Genomic DNA, 24,601 nt, shown 5'->3' with positions numbered 1-24,601 from the left:
CACTTAATTGCATCTGATGTCAGGAATTCAGCGGAAGATTATTTGGCAATTTTTCTTTGGGACCGGAGCAAAGAGAAGTGATCAATGCAACTATGAGTGGGCGCGATGTTTTTGCAGTAATGTCAGTTGTAGAAGGAAGCGAAGTGACATATCAGGTAAAAGAATTTATTCTGTTTTAACCCACTCTTTTTTGTTACTAATATTATACTAGCATAAAACCAGGAGGTGGGATTGATAATATCCGGCTAAGCTGACTTAGTGCGTCAGAATAAGTTCACCAATCCAATTCTTCATTTTGGTTATATGGGCATATTTTCAAGTGTTTTCATTCCTGTGTTCAATAAATTTTTTGGACTGACCTTTATTGTACCTAATTTTTTATACTAAATTTTATGTATTTAGATTTAACACTAACCTAAGATGTTTTCCTTTGAAAGACTAATATATTTCCTGACCACATAATTGGTTGTTGAAGTTGTACTACTGTTTATGGGGTTGCTAAGAAACAATAAACATTCCTGGTCGTCTTTTGTGTCATTTGGAACCAGTGCTGTGTTCTTTAAACTCTGATTAGACATGTAATTCTGCTTTCTGTCAGCTCTCTGCTCTTTTATGTCCTGGGATGACTTTGGTTGTTGTCCCACTTCCTTCCTTTATCGCCCATCTAGTTGAACATCCAGTACTGGTATGTCTGTCAAATATTTATCTTTCTGTCTTTACTCTATATTATGGCACTCTACCTAACATCTTCATTGAAAATTCTTATTACTCAATAGGGAAAAAAATCTATGGATCTATTTGGCTTAAGGAAGCTGACTGAACGACAGAGGATTCGGGAGGAGCTTGTGACAGAACGTTGTGAATTCAAGCTGCTATATGTCACCGCTGATGACACAATTACCGAGTGTGTAGTCATATTTCTTTTTGACTGTGTGCTTTACTAGATGCATTCACTCTGAAATTGGGAAAACAGATGGAAATTGGAAAGGAAATCATCCTACAACCAGTTTGTTGTCTTGAGTTTGTATTTTAAGTTGGATAATTTTTTAGGAAGTACTACTATGAGCTGTTTGTCTTATTGACCTCAATGCTATTGGACAGACAACTTAATAGTTTGTGAACTGTGTACCTTTCACCTTTCTGCAAATAGATCTGTTCATTCTGGAGTTTGGGAAAAAGTCAGAAAGTTGGTTTGCCAATATTTTTAAATGCTGTATGCTGTATGGTTTTCCTTTTCAAAACATATGTTTCTTTTTGAATGCAATTAACTTGCTACTAGACAAGTAATGTATTAATCTGAGGAATGAGTTCCCTCACAGGAGATGCTGCACTATTTTCCACGGGGAAAGATCTAAAGCACCATGAAGCAAATGTTGGAGACCTCTTATTATGTCTTGCAAAACCTATTTCTCTAACTCTCTGATAAAAAATCAATCCATGCACAAAAGATCAGTTCCCTCCTATTCTTCCCATTCCTTTCCCTCCCATATCAATATTTCATGTTTGAGGCTTTTAGAGTCTTTGATTACAGGAATTCTTATTGGCCGTACTTCCTTTTGTTCTTCAGGAATGATAATTTAACCTGCTAGACAAATTAATTATACTGTGAAGCCGGCATAATCAAAGTGACGGTCTTTCCTTTTTCTATTGATCCATTTGTATTATGATCAATAAAAGCTTTGCAAAAAATCTTTTTCTGATAGCGATATTATTGCATATTGAGTGACCAATCTTAAGGTTTGCTTGTGAAGTAGGGTCTTATTATGTCGTGGAGTTGGAGATTTTTTTATACAAGTTTCTTTTACATCCTGGAGCCCTTTGTTATGATTACGGTACTAGTATTGGACATTAAAGGAAGTTCCTATGTTGTTTACCATTGAGTTATCATGTTGTATGAGTGGATATGATGCATTGGACAAAAATATTGAACTCTCACATTCATTTTTCAATTATTAATGTGACTGGTAAACCTTGCTTCCCACCAGTTATGGGATATCCATTGTTATCTGGTTTGAAAATTTGAGAGGTGCCACTTTCAAGAGGTTGCTAAATGTACTAATACAATTCGTGTATGATTGTAGAAGTGAGCTACTTCTGGAACACTTGAAAACTCTATATGATCGTGGATTGCTTGCTAGAATTGTCATTGAAGAAGTTCAATCTGTATGCGAAGGATATAAGACACCAGAGTATCAGGTTGCCTTTCACAGTGTTTTCATTTCTGTTACATCAGTTAAAGTTCTTTTAGCGGACACTTCAACTTTTTAGAGTACCTATCCAGGGTCTTGGTATCTTTAAAAAGAAGTTTCCAAGGGTACCTCTTGTGGCCTTGGCTTCTATCGAGCCAGACGGTATCAGAGATGAGGCGGTCGACATTTTGGGTCTTGTGAACTGCATTCATTTTAAGCGGAGGTATCCTGTTGCTTTGCAATTTTTTTTTCAGATACTCTGTTAACAAAGAAGTGTGTGGATGAAATTGAGTCCTTCATAAAGGAGTTATTTACTGTCTTTTGAGAAAGGATTGTGAAAGAATTTCTGAAAGTTTATCTAATGTATATATGTCTGAGTTCAGGATGGACTAAACTCAAGAGTTCTGTTAGTTTATCTAATGTATATGTCAAGCGCTTGAATTTTTTGGTTGACAAACCAGTATGGAATCACAAGCACTAAGTATTATTAGATCTTTGTTGTTTCAGCTGACTTACAAACTAAACAATATCTATCATGTTTTAATTCGACTAAAGATGGAACAATTTCCAAATGGGTGTTTGAATAAATTTTGTGGTAGAAGAAACCAAGATGGATTTATAGTTTCCTATAAATATCTAAATACAGAACGATTTATTGACTGATTAGGGTATACCAGTGTCAACAATGCTGCAGCAATCTTTGCAAATGTTTGTAAACTCTGCTGACATCCTAATTGTAGCCTCATATCCAGCCTTGAGATTATAATAACACTTGCTATCAATGTCCGTAAGCATCATTTCAGAGGTGTCCATCTGACTTTGAGGATCAATTTTTCAATTTTCTAACTACTAACATAGTTTTTGGCTAGATTTCTTTTTCTGAGAAGTTTCCAATGAATATAGATACTTTGTTTTCTCTCTAAACATAGAAATAGACTAAAAAACAACAGGTTCCCTAGTATATTTTTTGAGTTTGTTGCATGGTTTCTTTGCCTTAGTTGTTAAAACTAAAAGTTATGCGTGCTTATGTACATTGAAATCATGTACTTTACTTTTCTTTAGTTAGAAAATGTGTGCTGTGTTCTCTTGATATCCTTCTTCTTTTCAATCTGATGGCGGACCAAAAAATTGTAGTAACTCAAATTGATCATCACTTCTCATACCAGTAGTAGCAACAAATTGGTCCTAAAATTAATTTCTGAGGGGTGTAAGTGTGGAATTAAGTTCTTGGCAGAAACCTAATTTGGAAATTGAAGTGTGCATGGTTTTTTTTAGCTTCAATTGTTAGCTTTTCAAGCCGTGTCCATCTCATTTCTTGTCAAGATGATGATGATATCAGTTAATTTGTACCTAGTTTTTACTCGTTTATATTTCTATGGACCAGAAGAATTGGTAGATTGTAGTGAGCATTTAGTTGACAACAAGGATACTAGTTTAATTTGGCTGCTTGTTTGAACAGAATGAATCTTGAATTGTGTTGCCATTGGAGATTTGGTATCCTGAGTTTCATATATAAGTTATCCAGTTGGTCATTCTGCAAACTTTGCTATCTCTTCAGCCTCAATTTTTTATTTTCAATTTTCTAGGTCAGTCGATTGTAAGTGTCAGAAAGCAGGGATGGACAGTCACAAGGTTGAAGATAAAGAGGTGAATTTCTCTCCTACATGCTTAATCAAGACTAGTGACATGATGATGAGGTTCCTCAATTTCAGAGGAATCGCTTGCTATTGCACTCTGATGATCTATCTGTCAATTATTTTGCAAAAGTGCAAAATGGATTTTGACATTACTTTTCTGCAACTGCCTTACAGTTCTCTATCATGAGGAAGATCTCAACTCTTCTTTTTTACTTCTTTTGCATTCTAATTTTATTTTACTTCTGCGTCTATGCTTGATTGTCATCTATCATGTTTCTAGTCATTTACATGGTCTAGACAAGCTTGTAACAATCTTGGCACGCTTAAGGATTGTCAAAAAAATTGTCCACTCCTAGGGCTTTGTATTGAAGGCTTGTGACTTTTTTTTGTTAGCTATTTTTGCCATTTCCTACAGTCCTAGATTAGTTTTACTTCCAAAAATTTTCCATGTGTAAGTTTTCCTGGATATTAATGTTCTGGAAGGTTTGGGAAGCTCTTTCCAATCTTGAGCTCTTTTCTGGGAAATATGTAAAACCCGGAGATCCTGATGAGACAAGTTTGCCACCAGAACAGTCCAACTTTACTCCACCAGTTTCCAAACTTCTTTCATTTACACAGGCAGATATTGTATTACCTTCCTCTTTGTTATCCACACACATATGGAATCACTAGAAAATGCTAACACACAGCCTCCTGATATTAACACAGCTAGAATTTCGTCCAGAAGATTCAATTCACTTCGAAAAGTATGGAGTTTCAGCAGCATCTGTGGAAGCAGAACCTTGTGTCGTGGATATTGAAAGTTCAAACAATGAAAGATGGAGCAGCTACAACTTTCCATGGGGAAAGGGGCTAGAGGTGGGCAAACCTATATATTCTTGCTTCTGAAATATGAGCCATGCACTTAATTGCATCTGATGTCAGGAATTCAGCGGAAGATTATTTGGCAATTTTTCTTTGGGACCGGAGCAAAGAGAAGTGATCAATGCAACTATGAGTGGGCGCGATGTTTTTGCAGTAATGTCAGTTGTAGAAGGAAGCGAAGTGACATATCAGGTAAAAGAATTTATTCTGTTTTAACCCACTCTTTTTTGTTACTAATATTATACTAGCATAAAACCAGGAGGTGGGATTGATAATATCCGGCTAAGCTGACTTAGTGCGTCAGAATAAGTTCACCAATCCAATTCTTCATTTTGGTTATATGGGCATATTTTCAAGTGTTTTCATTCCTGTGTTCAATAAATTTTTTGGACTGACCTTTATTGTACCTAATTTTTTATACTAAATTTTATGTATTTAGATTTAACACTAACCTAAGATGTTTTCCTTTGAAAGACTAATATATTTCCTGACCACATAATTGGTTGTTGAAGTTGTACTACTGTTTATGGGGTTGCTAAGAAACAATAAACATTCCTGGTCGTCTTTTGTGTCATTTGGAACCAGTGCTGTGTTCTTTAAACTCTGATTAGACATGTAATTCTGCTTTCTGTCAGCTCTCTGCTCTTTTATGTCCTGGGATGACTTTGGTTGTTGTCCCACTTCCTTCCTTTATCGCCCATCTAGTTGAACATCCAGTACTGGTATGTCTGTCAAATATTTATCTTTCTGTCTTTACTCTATATTATGGCACTCTACCTAACATCTTCATTGAAAATTCTTATTACTCAATAGGGAAAAAAATCTATGGATCTATTTGGCTTAAGGAAGCTGACTGAACGACAGAGGATTCGGGAGGAGCTTGTGACAGAACGTTGTGAATTCAAGCTGCTATATGTCACCGCTGATGACACAATTACCGAGTGTGTAGTCATATTTCTTTTTGACTGTGTGCTTTACTAGATGCATTCACTCTGAAATTGGGAAAACAGATGGAAATTGGAAAGGAAATCATCCTACAACCAGTTTGTTGTCTTGAGTTTGTATTTTAAGTTGGATAATTTTTTAGGAAGTACTACTATGAGCTGTTTGTCTTATTGACCTCAATGCTATTGGACAGACAACTTAATAGTTTGTGAACTGTGTACCTTTCACCTTTCTGCAAATAGATCTGTTCATTCTGGAGTTTGGGAAAAAGTCAGAAAGTTGGTTTGCCAATATTTTTAAATGCTGTATGCTGTATGGTTTTCCTTTTCAAAACATATGTTTCTTTTTGAATGCAATTAACTTGCTACTAGACAAGTAATGTATTAATCTGAGGAATGAGTTCCCTCACAGGAGATGCTGCACTATTTTCCACGGGGAAAGATCTAAAGCACCATGAAGCAAATGTTGGAGACCTCTTATTATGTCATGCAAAACCTATTTCTCTAACTCTCTGATAAAAAATCAATCCAAGCACAAAAGATCAGTTCCCTCCTATTCTTCCCATTCCTTTCCCTCCCATATCAATATCTCATGTTTGAGGCTTTTAGAGTCTTTGATTATAGGAATTCTTATTGGCCGTATTTCCTTTTGTTCTTCAGGAATGATAATTTAACCTGCTAGACAAATTAATTATACTGTGAAGCCGGCATAATCAAAGTGATGGCCTTTCCTTTTTCTATTGATCCATTTGTATTATGATCAATAAAATCTTTTGCAAAAAATCTTTTTCCTGATAGTAATATTATTGCATATTGAGTGACCAACCTTAAGGTTTGCTTGTGAAGTAGGGTCTTATTATGTCGTGGAGTTGGAGATTTTTTTATACAAGTTTCTTTTACCTCCTGGAGCCCTTTGTTATGATTATGGTACTAGTATTGGACATTAAGGGAAGTTCCTATGCTGTTTACCATTGAGTTATCATGTTGTATGAGTGGATATGATGCATTGGACAAAATATCGAACTCTCACATTCATTTTTCAATCATTAATGTGACTGGTAAACCTTGTAATGCTTGCTCCCCACCAGTTATGGGATATCCATTGTTATCTGGTTTGAAAATTTGTGAGGTGCCACTTTCACGAGGTTGCTAAATGTACTAATACAATTCATGTATGATTGTAGAAGTAAGCTACTTCTGGAACACTTGGAAACTCTATATGATCGTGGATTGCTTGCCAGAATTTTCATTGAAGAAGTTCAATCTGTATGCAAAAGAGATAATAGACCAGATTATCAGGTTGCCTTTCACAGTGTTTTCATTTCTGTTACATCAGTTAAAGTTCTTTTAGCTGACACTTAACTTTTTAGAGTACCTATCCAGGGTCTTGGTATCTTTAAACAGAAGTTTCCAAGTGTGCCTCTTGTGGCCTTGGCTTCTTCCGCCACAGACAGTGTCAGAGATGAGGTAGTCGATATTTTGGGTCTTGTGAACTGCATTCATTTTAAGCAGAGGCTTATACGCTCGAACTTTCGGTAAATGTTTAACTGAAGTATCCCGTTGCTTTGCAATTTTTTTTCCAGATACTCTGTTAACAAAGAAGTGTGTGGATGAAATTGAGACCTTCATAAAGGAGTTATTTACTGTCTTTTGAGAATGAATTGTGAAAGAATTTCTGCATTATCTATCTAATGTATATGTCTGAGTTCAGGATGGACTTACGAACTTAACAATATCTATGCATGTTTTAATTTGACTGAAGATGGAACAATTTCCAAATGGGTGTTTGAATAAATTTTGTGGTGTACTCGTTAGAAGACACCAAGATGGATTTATAGTTTCCTATACATATCTAAATTAAGAATGATTTGTTGACTGATCCACAAGCTTCATTAGGTAATTGATTAGGAGATGGGCTTTGTGACTGGTTGCTTAATTGGTGTTTGAATAAAGGTTTTGGCACATATCCTCTTGGTTTTGCATTGTATTTGATGATTTTTGTTGCTTGCAGAGTCTCCTCCTCTAAACAATCTAAACGGGGTAAATGTGGACCAACTTCACCAAAACGCTCATTGACAATAGAAAAGCAGAACTCTTTTGGCTCTGATTCTGCTGATCACAATATTGTTGATGAAGATCTATGTCATGACTCACACGTTGGTGTGGAATCAATGGATTTGCGTGTTGTAGTGCGTTCATGGGTGATAGAAAAATCCAAGGTTATGGTTCTTGTATCTTAACCAGTGACAGATCTGCTCATCCTTAATTTTTCACTGATGGGAGTAATAATTTTGTATGTGCCTTGAAAAATGAAGTTAAGATCATGCACTAGAGTCCAGTCATCTCTTGAACCCCAATGCAATTAATTGGTCATCTACTAATTTTACTTGGAAAATTATTTGTGCAGATTGGAAAAAGGCAGAGAAGACAAACAAAGTTATTGGAAGAACTTTGTCTGTATCAATAACTAATGAATTCTATGTTGTTGTATCGTTGTATGTATTTAATGAGAATATACGTTTTTATTTTTTTTTTATAATACTATATTTGTCAGGAATTCAATTTATGGTGAGAACTTTCTTCTCGATTTTAATTCAGGAATTGATATTTCCATTCCACTCAGGTAATTAAGATACCACTCTTAAATTTTACTTTTTGAATCCGATATTGCATATTTGCTCTCTTTCAATTCAGGTTTCTATTGTGTAATACGTAGGGTTCTTCTGTCCAAAGACCTTTTAAAGGATGAAAGGACGATTCTGAAGATCAATTGGACAGAAACACAGGTTGGCATCCATATAGAACCCAGAGATGGAGTAAATGATCCATTGACCTTTTATGGAAAGCTTCAATCAGTGGTAATATCTCCAAAAGAAGCTGTGTATTTCCTTCTGAATTCCACTACTAATTAGTCTAATGTCCAAGACTTCCATGAAAATTATGTCATCTGAAATTTTGAATTCAATAGTTCCAAAAGATAATAAGATAGAATTTGATTTATATATTGCTTTGAACCTTTATGCAATCTTTGTTTGCGTAAGCCTGCAAGTTTATTTGAAATACTTCTTCTGCATTTGATTTGCATGGATATTTTATCCTCATAGTTGCATTGGATCAATGGTGATATGTTTTAGGTTGAGCAAGAGCATATAGAAGGATCGATAAAAGCTTTACTGAACGCGGTGCGGGAGGCATTCAATTTTGGCGTAAGTCTTGAATCATGAGCTGCAGTTTTATTCTGAGCAAATTATTCGGATGACACTGAACTTGTGGAATCGTCGAGTTTTGGTCATTGAACTATCTAAAGTTTATATTTCGGATCATTCCGTCAGATTTAGTCATTAACTATATCCCTTTCTTTTGTCTCGTGAATCATCTGAACACTCAGATCTGTCATATTTAATGATTAAATATATTGAAATAGCTTGAAATCTAAACTTTAAATAGTTCAGTGATCGAAACCAGACTTTTAATTGTTCAATAGTCAAAATTCAACTATTCTAAAAGTTTGGTAACCATTTAGATAATTTGCTCGTTTTTTATTCTTGATTTTCATAGGTTGTAATTATATTCTCGTAATTTGTACACAGGAAATTCCTATAATGGTGGGGCACATAATTTACCCAAAGTATAAGCGGGAGTATATTGAAATTAAGATATTAGGTACTTCTACTTAAATCTTTTGTAAGTTTTAAATGGACTTTTGTATTGTTCTAATTTTGGCAACAATTAAATGCAGGAAAGGGTAGCTTTGGAAGCGTGTATGAATGCAAGGTCAAACTTGATGACATGTCTTGTGCTATTAAGAAGATACGTTTTGCCGAATCAGAAAAAGAAGTTCAAAGTGTGATTAATGAAGTCAAAATGCTCTGTCGCGCACGACATCAAAATGTTGTGGACTATTATCAGGTTATTTAAATTTTGTCATACTTTCTAGCTTTCACGACAAATACCAAATAATATCCAACCTTATGTAATTTTCTCTTAAAATGCATTGTTTATTGCTTTACTTTTTGTTGTCATTCTCATTGTAAATAAGTAGTTAAGAAAATTGTATATTTGTGATCTGCTGTGGTTTCAAAAAATGGGTTGGCCATTAAATATGCTATTTTAAGCCTTTCTGCTTTTTAAGTTTTATATTGCAGTAGGGGCGCAAATGAGCCTAATCAAGATGAACACCTTAATGTTTAGGTTTGTTTGATTATTTTAACGAATTTGAAATTTTGTTCAAGTTTAACTTGTTTATTTGCCGAATCAAAGTTGAACGAGTTTTTTTATCGAATTCGAAAATTATTGAACATAAAACGCTATTCAAGTTTGGTGCGACTAGTTGGCGAACCAAGTTCGAACGAGTTCTTACTGAATCGAGTTCAATTCAAATATTAAGTAGCTTGGTTCTTTTTTTTTTTTTCCTGTACATGCTTTAAAAAATTGTTTATGCTACATATTTTTAGTTAAGTTCTTTTTACTTTTAAAAAACTGGCAATCTAAACTAAGAATTTGTTTTTGAAGGCATGGATTGAAGATTACAGAGAACCAAAAAATTTGTATTCTTACTACGATAGTTCCTCTTCATTTGGCCCGAGGGAGAAGATGATGTATATTCATATGGAACTTTGTAAGGAGTACGTTCTCATTCTTACTGATTCTCAGATTTTATTTTATTTTTCACTATGAGTTGAATCTTGCATGACAAATGCGCACAAAGTTGAAATTAAGCTTTAAATATTGTAGGTCATTGGAGCATAAATTAGCAAAGGAGAAGGAGCTACATAGGCATATGGTATGGAGTTACTTTAGGCAGATTTTGGAGGCTTTACAGTACATACACGGCAAAGATCTTATCCATCGGGACTTGAAGATGGATAACATTTTCATTGATGACATTGGAACAGTGAAAATTGGGGACTTTGGATTAGGTTCATTTAAATAAAATTTGGTGCTTTACAAAATTATACCTGGAGTAATGAGTTGGTTGTCTAATCAATTTTTCCTATTTACAGCTATGCTTAAGGATGTCAGTTCGACCACAAATTCAACACCAGTTGGTGCGTATCTCTACCGTGCACCTGAAATGAAAAAGGGGGAGTGCATCACCAACAAGGTGGACATGTATGCCTTGGGGTTGATTCTCTTCCAGTTGTTTTGTCCCCGGGGATGTTCTGTGATCCAAATGTTGAAACAACCAGCATTGCGTAGGCAAGTTTTCAAAATGTATAAGGTGGATGAAACTACCAAGCGCCTGATCTTGGAGCTACTTCAGACAGATCCATTGAAACGGCCTTCTGCTGCTGATCTTCTACAACGCATTTCGTCGTTTAGATAGATTGGAGGTAGATATTCTTGTTAGTTGTATCTCAATATAAAGGATGTGGAACTCACAATTTTTATGTGCTCTACTTTGCTAGTATGCTAGTACATCATAATCTATTGCCTTAATTCAGAAGTATTAGTATTTATAAAGAAACTATGTTGATTTCATTTGTATCCTTTCCAGGGGAAAAAACAAAAAGCACAACTACAGAAACTTTCTTTTATAACATTTTGAAACTGACATTTAGCAACTGCGATGGGCCATGCAGTTGGCTGTGCCTAAAACTGGGGAAAACCCTACAACATGGATGCTGTTTATCACTGTTTGAGTAGATTGTGGAGTACTGTGTCTCGAACGAGCGTTTGACACTTGCAGAAACTTGCAAAGTTGTACACATGGTGCCATGTCACCTAGACTCCTTTTTGATATTGTATAATGAATTTGTTTCTGCAACAATGCTATTTTGAAGTGTGCCAAAGGCATTAGGCCATTTCTGTTAACATTCTGGTGTTTAGGCCATTTCTGTTACTGAAAGGAGTTTCAGCAACTTCCTTCTAATCCTTGTCTGCGTAAAAAATACTGAGTAATTCTTTCCTTCTAATCCTTGTCTGCGTTCAAGAAGTTAAAAGTCTGCTTTCATTGGTAACTTTGTATTTATTCTTTACTCTTTTTATTTCATTCTGCCACTTACATTATTTGTTGGTTTTATTTTATTATTTTGTTTTCTCTTAATTTATTAACTTGCTCATTTTTCGGCATTACCAATTTATGATAAATTTGAGCCTCTTTTCTTATCTTTCTAAAATGAAATTTTAAATTTATATATGGAAAAAATGTCAGGGGTTAAAAATTTTTAGATTAAATTTTTAGATTAACTTTTATAGTACTTAGTTCAAATTTTTATATTCTTATTATTCAATTATAAATAATATGTAATTTTGTGAAATAGAGTATAAATGAAAAAAATTTGGTAATTAGACTTATTGAACATTATAAGTAAATATTTAAAACTAATGATGAGTACAAAGAGCGGTATAAATTGATAACTTAGTTTGCAAAAATGAATTTAAATGAATTTACAAAAAATTAAAATAAATGGGTTATAAATGGGTAATTGGGTTACTCAATTCATTTTTTGACTTACCCATTTATACCCATCTAATTAAATGGGTATAAATGGGTTGACTCACTTATACTCATTACCCATTTTACCCAACTCAAACTCGCCCAAGTCACCCATTTTGACACCTCTAATTCGAATGTGTCATCCTGCATGGTGAAGCACCTTAATACGTTTACATAATTTATTAGGAAAAAGCAAATTCCCTGAACGTGATTTTTCATGGAATTATTGAAAATTTTAATAGGTTTTAAAAATTGAGACCACGTTTCATCCATTGTTAAGTCTAACCATTAGCAATCTTGTGTAGAACTTTACAATTGGATTGCCCTTCAAAATTGTCATTAACTTTTATTTTTGTCTCTTTAAAATTTTATTTTTGTGTATTAGAATCTGTATTCAGATTCCAACTCATGTGCTATGTTGTGTATGTTGTGTATCTATATATGAAATACCTAAAACCATTCTAATTAGGCCAAGGATGTCACTGAGAAAATGCAATTAATTTCTCTTGTTCCTTTTTAGGACAATTGCTGCAACTCTTTCAAAATAAAGCTGAATTCTTTTCCATTGATAAGAAATAATCTAGCAACGATTGCATAAGTTCAATTTGAGCCATTTTGATCTCCTTGTAATAACAACAAAGAATTTGAAGGTTTGAATTGTTAATAGGAAAGTTAATTTCTTTCTGTCCTTGTACTTTATACTAGAGGTGGCAATTGAGCTCAAACCCCAACGAACTACCCATGCTCAAAGGAATTTTGGGCAAGACGGGATCGCTAGATTTGATATTGGGTCTTAAATGGCATTAATCCCATAAATACCTAACAAATAATGATAATACTTGGGTATTACTTAGAACCCATCTGGACGCAATACATACTACAACTACCTTAGATAAAACTTAGTCCAAAATATACAAAAAAAAAAAAAAAAACTAAAATTAGGGGATTTTTACACAAATAACTCGATATTAATTAGTCTAAAATTTTAAAATAGAAATTTTACATTAATTTTTTTGTGACAAACAATTTGTTACTAAAAAAATTGTAATATGACTTGTTTATACTATGTTTCTAACTCTATGTAAAGCAAATGCTTTGTTGACAAGTACATGTAACTATTGTATTATTCAGGTGCTAACTAGTTTATAATGAAGAACTAACATTGTACTATCAACTATTAAAAAAAAAGGCTTGAATAGTAAATCATCATGTACAAGAATTTAGCTACAATGATTTACAACGTAATATTTAGAGGGTGCAAAATGTTATCTATTTCAAAAGTTATAAACTATTTCTCTTTGGCTAGATATATAAGGTTAAATAAGAGAGGAAAGAAGGGGGGACGGGGGGGGGGGGGAAAAAATTACATGCAAGTATGTAACGTAACTTCTTAGACAAAGCTGTACATTTTTTGACCTTACTCAACTTCATACTTCTTGACATTTATATTGCCTTGCACATGAAACTTTTAGGCAAAAACAGATATAATTTAAAATTGGGTAAAATGTGACAAATTGCAAGGCTACATTTAGAAAACCGAATCATCTCCTATTACTTATTACATGATCATTTAAAACACCAACTCATGATTTTTTACTTGTTGTAAAGTAAAGTTCTGAGAATCACGCCTTCACTCCAAAACTTAGGGGATTTTTTAATGAAACTGCAATTTCTCCTCCTTTGCTCTAAGCTCTTGTATTGTTCTCTACAGAAAAGAGGGCAAAAAAAAAAAAAGATGGTTCTACCACATAGAAGCAAGAATCCTTTTGTAGATAGCATTTCTTCTAAAAAGAACTGAGCGCCTTTGGAATTCTTCATACAATTTCGCGCCTTTGCTACACGTACGGCAGAAAAGTGGCGTCAATCCTATTTCCCGTTTTTGCTATTACATGCTAACGGTTTTTCTCTGTTTTTGTTTTTAGCAGCTAAATAATTGCTACAGAAATAAGGGTATTGTTGAAAGTTGATCCCTGCCGGTGGTGACATATGGTCCCACAATCACTTCAGGAAAATTAAGCGTGATTTTGAAAACGTCAGGAGAGTAAAGTGATATTTTATGAAACCTCAGGAAAGGTTTCTGAAATTATCCTTTTTTAATTTTGTTAAAGTTGATTCTATCACATTGACTCTCAAGAACAAGAATTTTCAAAATAAATAATGTGTTTCTTTTTGCGATTGACAAAAAAAAAAAGAATGTAATGGGCGTTCTAAAAAAAAAGGTTGCCAAAGTTAATTTTGAGCAACTAATGATCAAATAATTTGCATAAATGAGCTTTGGGTATTTTAGTTAATTATCCTAACACTTTGTGGGGATTTATTTCAGCATGGAAAAAAGTAGCATACAATTAAAATAGCAGTGTAAATCCTACAAAATATTTTGTTCAAAAATTACGATTAAAAATTTGGCACAAAAATATGAGTGTTTGGTGTGTTTTGGATAAATTGAAAAAAATAAAATATTAGGGAGTAAACTGCAAAACACACCAACTGGAAAACACATCAAATAGAACTATTAATGGGATCAGGTCAGTCCGATCTCGATCGGATAAAAAGTCCAATAAGCCTAACTTTTGTTGGGTTGGGCTGAGTTTGAATCTAAATATTAGATTCAAATTAAATGTGAGTTGAATTTGGGATTTTTAACCTAAAATCCTAATAGGCGCAACCCACTAATCTGAACATATATATATGTGTGTGTACGTACGTATGAATAATTCAATACATAATACATTTATACTTTAGTATATATAATTATATATCCAAACAAATACATAATTACTAAATATTAATACTTGTATGTCAAAATATATCAATATATATTAGAAATATTAAACATAAAAGCTGGATTTTGATAAACTTATACAATATACAAGCCCTTAAGATTTGTCTTTAAAAAAAAAGATTGTCTTTCATGAGTTAGTTTTTTTTATCTTATTAATAAGATATCATTATATAATTGATGATCAGTTGGTTTGTTACGCTATTCTATAATACAATTGATGATCGGGTGGCTTCTATCTTATAATAATTTGACACACACAAAGGTTGTTGAAAAATTCTTGGTTCAAGTACTTTTTAATGAACTGTTACTGGTTCATGTATAGTTTTAATGTAATTTATATCAAATTAGCTTTACAACCTAGTAATTATAGTAATTATATTAAGGAAATTAAATATTAATAAGTGAGTTTGGACTAATCCCGAATTAGGCTCAAAACCCTAATATTTTGTAAGCCAAATATGAGTTTCACATTTATTAACCCGAATCTCATGATCGGGAACCTAAAAGTATTACTAATTAGATGAGTCGAATATGAACTTATTAAAATCTAGTTCAAATAACTCGATTGACAGACCTAACACCAAACCTTTGGGAACTTCTTGTCATTATACCTTCGTTTTATTCACCAGATTTTTTTTCTGTTGAAGCAACAAACAATAAGCATTTTTGTTCCTTCGTATCCTCAAAAGCAAGGAGCGTTTTATTCACTAGATTAACTAACTACTTAATTGCTAACTGGAGCTTAAATGCCATCGTTTCACTAACAATCATTCTAAAGTGTCAAAAACTACATCGTTCACCAGATTAACTAACCGCTTAATTGCTAATTGTAGCTTAAACGCCACTGTACCACTATCTATCCTTCTAATTGTCAAAAACTACACGCACCAATGCTTTTATTCTTAACAACTTTTTAACCTTTGTCCTAACCAAACATATCGCTATCAGGGTAAAAACCTCGCCATCGTGTTCTCTAAAAAATTGAGATTTACTAATTTATCACTGCAAAAAGAATTGAGATTTATTAATTCACCGCTATAAAGGCACTTTTTTAGGTAGGTAAGTCCTTCCATCTTTTCTCCGAACTTCTTTGCATGGTTGTTGTCTTACAGCCTCATTGCCGCCACCTTACCATTGATAATAGTAGAAGCCGCCGCTTCCTCTTCGTTAGTAGTAGAAGCATAGTTATTAAACCCAACCCGGGAAGGAACCCGGCGAAGGAGGTGGGTCAACGGGTTACTGGTTTAACCGGTGGGTGAGTGGTTGAACCGGTGGGTCACTACATATATTTAAATATTATATTTCATAATTATTTATATAAGATATATGATATAAATTGTAATAAATAATGCCATAACAAAAGCTCATTTAATTTAATTTGTTATAAAATAATTAATTCATATAAGAATCAATCAAATATAAAGTTATTTATTAATATATCAAACTTCAAGTGTAAAATTTTATCTATATTTAGTGTAATTATCTAGCTTATTTATGAATTTTAAGTGTAAAAAATTATTAAAAATAATATTTGTCTTTAAATGAATTATGTAATATGTTATTTTTGGAATCCATTTTATAACTTATAGAGTTTGGAGGGTAATAAATTTTTATTAAAAGATTCCAAATAAATTTGTTTTAGAGAAAAAAAGTTAGAATTGAAAAAACATTTATATATCATAATAAAGCTACTATATCAACATATATGGAAGTAGTTTGGTGGTAAGCAGGCGGTAGTGTTGGGGCAGAGGTCCGAAGTTCGAGTTCCAACAATAGCAATATAATTTTTCCACAAAATTGGGTTAGTGACAAAACTGGCCAAAACCGACCGGGTTTCCGGTTTAACCTGGTTCGACCGCCGAGTCGTTGACTAAGTCAACGGTCTCTTTGCACAAACGATCTGATTCCAAACCCAGCCCGGTCCAATGACCGGTCAACTGGTTTGACCGGTTCGACCGCCGGGCCGGGCCGGGTTTAATAACTATGAGTAGAAGTCGTCCCTTCTCTCCGTTAGTCAATGTTTTGAAACTCAGATCGTTAATTGAACCGATGAGATGTTCGGATCGAGATTCAATCAATCGAACTTGTCCAACTCTGGTTCAATGAATGTTTTAGAAAATAATTTATATAAATATATATATATATATATATATACACAAAAAGACATGTAGTTGACTAATTCAAGATTTTATATGATGAAAAATTTAATATTTTCAAAGAATTTGGATTTTCAAAAATAAAAATTTTAAATTATAAGTTACAACAAATAAATTTCATCTCAATCTAAATTGTATCTACAAAAAGATAATCTTAAATTCAATCCAAAAATACCACAATGTTATAAAATTATACATAATTCATGTCCATGGGAATTAAACATTGTGAGTTTCAATTTTTAATTCACATTTTTGAATTTAGAGATTGCAAATTTTTTTAAAAAAAAAAGAAGTTTGGAGTTTAGAGGAAGTCAGGAAAATAGAAAATAGAGGTGCAAACTTGATAAGAGGCAGAAAAATGAGAAGAAAGTAAATGCATGTGACATTTAATAATTAGTCTTTAGGGTTAAGGAAAACCTATTCTTTATATATATATATATATTTCAATTTAATAGACAAAAACAAAAAAATCGCCGGTTTAACAGTTCAATCTGGTTCGCACAGTTCGAACGATTTTTAAGTCCTGTCAACTGGAGGTATGAACCGTATCGAAGCTATGACCGATTCGCGATCCAATCGGTCGAACCGACCGGTTCGATTTAGTCCGGTTTTCAAAACAATGCCGTTAGTATAGAAGTCCTCTCTCCTCTCCGTTAGTAGTAGAAGTCCTCTTAGTGTAAAAACTAGTCGTTTCTTTCTCGTTTCCTATAGATAATCACTGAATACCACCAACCATGTCTTAGTGTACACGATTCCTGGCCGATCTCCTCCTCCTCGTCATCTTCGTTCTCCACCTAGTGCTCGGGTCATCATAAACACCTAGAAAAATGTGCTTTCTCAGCTTTACCACGAGTCTCTTAGCCATTTTGTCCTCATTTTGCAGGTAGCCTATATGTCAACCAGGATGCCATTGTTTGTGTCAACTTACCTTGGTTTCTGTAGAGTCCGATGTTGGCAGACTACTCTAATTTGACGACTTAGGCTCACTTTCCTACTGGGTTTCAACTACTGATATTTTATGCAGTCTTTGCTGGTGCTGTATTCTTAAGGTCTAGGTTTGAAAGGCTGAAATTCATCCTTGATGAGATTTGCTCGATTGTGTTCCCTATTGTCATCATTTGCTACACCAGGTTCAACAAGCGATTCAAGGAGGAGAACAAGCACAATAGCATATACCTCTTGATGGTCTGTTTCATGTGGCATTGGGTTCTCCTACTACTTTTGTTGGGATATCAAACATATAATAATTTAATTATAAATAAGCCATAAGTATGAAGGATAAATGATACACAAGATTTAATGTGATTCAATTCTATCATTGAGTACACATTCACGAAGAGAAACCTATTCTTTATTAGAAAAGAAAAATCTTATATAAGAATACAATTTGAATTCAAACCCAATCTTTGTATAACATCTCTCATCTCTGAAGAATCTTCTCTTACCTCATCTCTGAGGTTATATGTCACCTCTTGTGTGCCATTTTTTAGTATGCCAATTCTCACCTGTTTATAAGTTACATAAGTTGGCCAATACCCAAGTAATAGCAGGAAATAATTGCTAATTCCTAATTTTATATAGAATAGAAAATAACTTCTAATTTTTAAACTAATACAAATAGAAAATTTCTTGGCTACTATTTCAAATAATTAAAACAACTAGGAAACTAGTTAGTTTTGCACAAAATAAGAAACCTACTTAAAAAAAATTAAGTCAATTTCAAACAAATATTCATCTTTACGAATATTTTTTTTAGTAACCATTTGCTTTTTTACTACCAAATAATATGGTCATGAACTACATATCCGAATCAATATAGTCCTGACGTCCAATTTATTCAATTGAGAAATGAAAATATGTAGTTACCCTGAATTTATCTTCTATCGACTAGTGAGGTGTCTCAATTCACCGTTTTCCTTTGCAAAATTTTTTTCAGCACCACTTGCAATTTAGGATTCCCTTTTGTGAGCTCTATTTCTAACTATTAAAACAACTAAGTGATAAAATCCTCATATATCTTTCCATCTTCAAGACTATCTTGCCATTAAGACAACTGTGATAAAATCATCATACATCTTCCCATCTTCAGGACTGTCTTGTCATGTGTGGTTTCCAAAACTCCATCTACAATGTAAAACTCATAGCCATTAGAGTCTTCTAACGTTTGGAAGTTAGATCTTTTTGCTTCTTTGGAACACATGCCATACCATCCAAAGAACATATCCTAAATCTAAAAGCTATCGGGAGGAAGTATCAACCATTGGAATTGTGAAAGAGTCTCCACTGATTCATATTCAAAATCAATATTGGACTCTATCATTTTCTTAACCCTGGAATCACCTGTCTAGATTCACACCGTCAAGTATTTTCATACTTTCTAACTTCCTATCTTCCACCTTCAATGTTTCTTGTCAAGCCCTTGAAACAAGGATATCACCTGTCTAGATTCACACCGTCAAGTATTTCCATACTTTTCGATTTCCTATTTTCCACCTTCAATATTTCTTGTCAAGCCCTTGAAACAAGGATATCACTTATTAAATTGTTCAATTGGTAACCACTACCAACTTACTTGATCTCAATAGTCAATCAATATTCAACCATGAACCCTACTCTGATACCTTGTTAAGGAAAAATATCTCGAAAAAGTCCATCAAAGAGTCTAATATGTGAGTAAGGAACCCAATTTTGATTCAAAAGTTTAAACTGTTAGGTTTGGACCCTTATTTACATATTAACGGCTATTTCTCCAACTCTCAAGCCAATATGAGACATAATTCTTTATTCATGAATTTAATAATCTCCCTCTTGATGAGCAACTCCTTACATTGAACTCAAGTTTATAAACACTTCTTCAAGTTCACTTTAATGCTCAACGCAAATCCATTTTAATACTTAAGATTATCTTTTCTCTCAATCATGGATCCACTCATGTAAATATCCAAACTATATGTCAAACCCCAGTCAAACACTTAGCTCTTTGGTCTAACATCAACTAGATCCCCTGCCAAACTCATGGTATACCTGGTCCAATACAGTCAAAGTCCTTGGCACTTCAGCCTACCATCAAAAAGAGAATTTTCACCTATCCAACTTCAAGAAGAATCTACTTATCAATGAATAGCCCAGACTCGCAACTAGAAATTTCGATACCACTTGTTAGGATATCAACCACACAATAACTTAATGACAAACAAACCATAAGTATGAAAGATAAACTGCACACAAGATTTAATATGGTTTGACTCCATCATTGAGTCTATATCCATGAAGAGAAACCTATTCTTTACAATGAGAGGAAAAATCCTATACAAGAATACAATTTGAATTTAAACCCAACCCTTATATGGCATTTCTCATCCCCCAAGAACTGATACGATCTTTGTTGCATACGAAACTTGTAATCAACAAGCCCGAATCATAATGGTGATATTCAAGCTTAGGCAGCGGAAAACCTATGACCCAATTTAACCCCTTAAAAATGAATTTTTTGATATTATCTTAACCCACAACCTAACGAGTTAGCGAACCAAGATTTTGATAAAACGTCGCCACAATCAAGTGTGATTCTTGATTGATAAGCCAAAATTGAACACTCAAGACAACCTCTAAAGTATTCAAAAGAAACTCACGAAAAGCCAAAAGAGAAACTCTCAATTTGCTAGAAAAATTTGACTTCTATTGTTGGAAAAAACATTTGTCCTCTATTTATAGAATTTACAAAAAAAACGAAACCAGCTCTAACTAGGAAACTAATTGACTAACTTGGCCCTTATGATACCCTTAAGCTGGCTGACCTTACTATCTCCCAAAACAACTAGAAAAAGTCACAAAAAATGACTTAAAATAGCAATAAACTAATTTGGCACACATCCAAGACTAAACTAGCCGAATGCAACAATTTAACCACTTAATCAAACAACTAAACAAATGAATCCAAGGACTAGCTGGCGGGACCACTTGAAGCAACGTAACAATCGAATGCTCTTCTTGGTTAAGATCTTCAACCACCTTAGATCCTTCAATTGCTTCACAAACAACATGAACAAAGGTGTTGAGTTGATTTTTATGCTTCTTGGCGCGAGCTCTAGTAATTGGTCCAACGGGAATGTCTTCAATTTTTCTATCAAGAACCCTCTCTCACCCCATGCATAAGGCTGCATCTTGTTGTAGTATCTCAATTCTCACATATTTATAAATCATATTATTTAGCCAATATGTGAGGACCCAAAAATTTTGTGTAAATTTCATGCTGTTATTTTAATTTTTATATACCTTATTATTGATGAATTTAAGTGTTTAGTTGTTTTTACCACTTGAGAATTGATTAATAGAAATTTGTAGTGTGAGAGTTCAAAAATTTATACTTATTTGCATATACTTTTATTAGAAAGTTTGAACGTGCAACCTTGTTGGATTATCGGTTACTTGGAATGTTTAATTGATTACCTAAAATTTAAGTGCATTAGATTACTTCAAATTTAAATATGATTAATATACATGAAAATTTAATACAAATTACACAAGAAACTAGCTAGTGGGATAATTGTACAAAAGTATAAAATTTTGGAGCCAAAATAAGATGAATCCTTTTTGCATGCAAATGATGTGACACTTGTTGCAACTCGTGACACTTGTAGGATTGAGTCTTGCGTTTGAAAGACACAAAAAGGAACCAAGTCAAACCTGAACTCTTTTGTCTAGCATTTGGTCCCTTAACATCCGGGAGAGAAAGATTGAGAGAAACAACATCATCTTTTTCCTCCAAACAGGCGAGAGAAAGAGAGAGGAAAACAAGCTGCATTTGTATCTTGCCAAACTTCATTTTTATCTTCATTTTTTTTCAAGAAACAAGAGAGAGTAAGATTGAGGGAGGAAACCGGTTGCATCTTGAAAAGAATCTAAGAAAAAATTGTTGCAATCCAACCTTGAAACTGAGGAGGAAGAGAGGAAATTTGTGGTGCATTTTCCAGCTTTTGTTTAGTAAGGAAAAGAGGTAAGATTTGCTAAAACATACCCTCCATTCTCTTAAATATCTAACTATATGTTGCGTGTTAGCTTCTAGCCAAGAAATAGAAAATTTGTGGGAAAGAAACCTCATTAGAAGCTAGTTATATTGCTGGAAATTTTCAGATATAACCAAGGGAGAAGTAAGTGAAGCTGTCTGCATTTTCTAGTTTTCATTTGTGAGGAAAAGGGAGGTAAAAATTGCTATGAAACCTCTCATTTTCTAATACTCTTGAGTATTCTAGTTGCATGTTGAATTTGAGCCAAAAGGAAAGAGTTTTGTGGACGAAAACTTCATTTTTTCCAATCTATATATTGTTGGAAATTTTAGTTTTGATGCATGTGATGTATAGTGTGGTGTTTACAGCTTGTATTTGGAACTTTGATGGATTTCCTTGCTAAGAACTCATGCCATATGCTTCATCTCATGTTAGATATGATACATTGTGTAGTTGCCATAAAAAATAAGTGAGAAAGTTGGTAACTTGGATGAAAAATTTTGAAAGAACTTGCTGGAAATTTTGTTAGGCTGGCCGAATGAGGGAGGGAGAACTTTTCCATCTTTTCTCCATGAATTTTGGCTGTAAAATTTTATATTGTTGTTTAATACACTTTATGACACATTAATCTTGACATGCATATTGGATTTGAGTGAAAAATAAAGAGTTTTATTGGAGAAAATTCATTTTTCAAACTGTTTACTTGCTGGAAATTTTCCAGCTTTGAGCTGTGGAGAGAGAGCCTGAATTTTACAACTTTATTTCAAAATTTTAGATATCTCCAAGAATTCATGCTATAACTCTTATTTCTCACTTCATATGATTTAGGTGTATTATGTTGAATTAAAAGGTTAAAGATTGGTGCTTTACCTTGAAACCTTGAAGAACTTTGCTGGAATTTTCTGCTGGAACCCAAGGGGAAGAAGCTAGGACTTTTCCAGCTCTACCCGTAAAACTTTGGTTGTAAATTGACCTATCTTGGCTCTATATACATTTCAACACTTAAATCTAGTCATGCATATGATACTTGAGGAGTTAAAAGTAAGAAAAGATCGATTTTTGGAGCAACCTCAAAACTGGAATTTCTAGACAACAAACCAAGAGAAAAAGCTGCAATTTTCAGTTCTTGTTTTTCAAATATTTTGTTAAATTCTATCTAAATGTGATGACCCTACTCACTTTAGGGCGAACCCTAGGATTTAACAGACCACTTGCCTGACTTTCATTAGGACTCACTTACTCATATTAACTTCAGAGATAACATTTCTCATTAAACATCTAAACATTCATTCTTAAGTACATCACCAACTAGAGTAAAACATAAATCTGTCCATTAAGAGAAACAAAATGCAAGTTTTAACATCAATATACAACATTGAACCTCCCAAAAATCATCTGTCTCTACTCGGCGTTTCTTTCAACTTCAACTCCTGTAAGGAAAATAAAACTAAAAGGATAAGTTTATGCCCAATAAGGTTTTCCAAACAAGCAACATTCAATAAACACTTAAACCAATAAAAAATAAGCAAGTAAAAACACTTTACTGTATAATTATTTTCAAAAAGATATGGTGTTCATTAGGAGCCACTTATATAACACTGTAATTTCACAATATAATAACTCATTCAATATAAAAGGATACAAACTCTTTCTGAGAGTCATTTCAATATTACCGCATACTTCGCCAAAATCACCCCCTATATCCTCCAAAACAATAAACAATCCCCTACATTCATTAATCAGTTCAATAATCTCCAAACTTCAAGGTAATACTTGAGTATACTGAAACACTTATCAAAAACTACCGTCTTACCCGACCAAACTCTTTGCTGGCTCGAATAGTCTGTTGAACAGAGGGTTTTGGAACTCAGTTTAACCGGTGTAGTAAAGTACACATATGGCTTATATTCATGCACACTTATAGTAATACTTTGTCAATTATCAACCTTCAAGTTCAACTAAATCGAGTACGATAAAGTACACCCCTGACTTAGAAGGTGAGAGACAATTGAGATACACTTTACAATAAATCGCTAGTAATATTTCCATAGTAAGCAATTTATCATATAATATCACTTAATAACACATAAGCAATTAACACACAAATACAGAAACACTCACCTAAAGTATTTTGAGTTCACACCTCGGTACTTGGACCCTCCGCTGAATCTCCCTCGACTCCTGAGATATTTGTATAAACTTATTAGGCTACGTTACAGTTCACATGAGATATTTGTACAAACTTATTAGGCTACGTTACAGTTCACATGATTATTTTGACTATCGTGTCTATATATAACTCAAGAAGTTTGAATGCGTATCGAAGTTGAGATATAGGTTCTAAGAGTTGTTTAAAGAATAACAAGGTTCAAAAGTAGTAAAGTTCTGGCATTGGGCAGTTTAAAGAACTCACAAAGTGCCTAGAATCTCCTAAACAACTAGACACAGCTCGATATTCCCTCTCAACTCAAAAGACGTATAATTTACAAAGGAAAGCAAAGTATCATACGATGACTCTAACCAATATTTGCATAATTTGCAGTTCACAAGATGGAATTTAATCCTAAGAGACACAACTAGTCCT

At 33.6% G+C, this 24,601-nt stretch overlaps 1 protein-coding gene across 1 annotated transcript in view; it reads left to right on the top strand.

Annotated features, from left to right (window-relative positions):
- Nucleotides 1-24,601, top strand: part of LOC113777017 — a 109,746-nt gene that overhangs the window by 69,960 nt on the left and 15,185 nt on the right. The window contains exons 12-32 of the mRNA XM_027322066.1: nucleotides 24-155; nucleotides 599-685; nucleotides 777-904; nucleotides 2,082-2,196; nucleotides 2,282-2,412; nucleotides 3,776-3,836; nucleotides 4,535-4,684; nucleotides 4,751-4,882; nucleotides 5,326-5,412; nucleotides 5,504-5,631; nucleotides 6,819-6,933; nucleotides 7,018-7,169; nucleotides 7,646-7,794; nucleotides 8,042-8,129; nucleotides 8,189-8,257; nucleotides 8,351-8,492; nucleotides 8,769-8,840; nucleotides 9,225-9,297; nucleotides 9,374-9,543; nucleotides 10,147-10,259; nucleotides 10,369-10,553. Of these exons, the coding sequence (XP_027177867.1) occupies nucleotides 24-155; nucleotides 599-685; nucleotides 777-904; nucleotides 2,082-2,196; nucleotides 2,282-2,412; nucleotides 3,776-3,836; nucleotides 4,535-4,684; nucleotides 4,751-4,882; nucleotides 5,326-5,412; nucleotides 5,504-5,631; nucleotides 6,819-6,933; nucleotides 7,018-7,169; nucleotides 7,646-7,794; nucleotides 8,042-8,129; nucleotides 8,189-8,257; nucleotides 8,351-8,492; nucleotides 8,769-8,840; nucleotides 9,225-9,297; nucleotides 9,374-9,543; nucleotides 10,147-10,259; nucleotides 10,369-10,553 (2,479 nt within the window). The remainder of the gene's footprint in view (nucleotides 1-23; nucleotides 156-598; nucleotides 686-776; nucleotides 905-2,081; nucleotides 2,197-2,281; nucleotides 2,413-3,775; nucleotides 3,837-4,534; nucleotides 4,685-4,750; nucleotides 4,883-5,325; nucleotides 5,413-5,503; nucleotides 5,632-6,818; nucleotides 6,934-7,017; nucleotides 7,170-7,645; nucleotides 7,795-8,041; nucleotides 8,130-8,188; nucleotides 8,258-8,350; nucleotides 8,493-8,768; nucleotides 8,841-9,224; nucleotides 9,298-9,373; nucleotides 9,544-10,146; nucleotides 10,260-10,368; nucleotides 10,554-24,601) is intronic.

Source organism: Coffea eugenioides, chromosome 7 (genome assembly GCF_003713205.1).
Source record: "Coffea eugenioides isolate CCC68of chromosome 7, Ceug_1.0, whole genome shotgun sequence".
Lineage (NCBI taxonomy): Eukaryota > Viridiplantae > Streptophyta > Magnoliopsida > Gentianales > Rubiaceae > Coffea > Coffea eugenioides.
The sequence above is the reverse complement of the archived record's forward strand: the minus strand, read 5'-3'. Positions and strand labels throughout refer to the sequence as shown.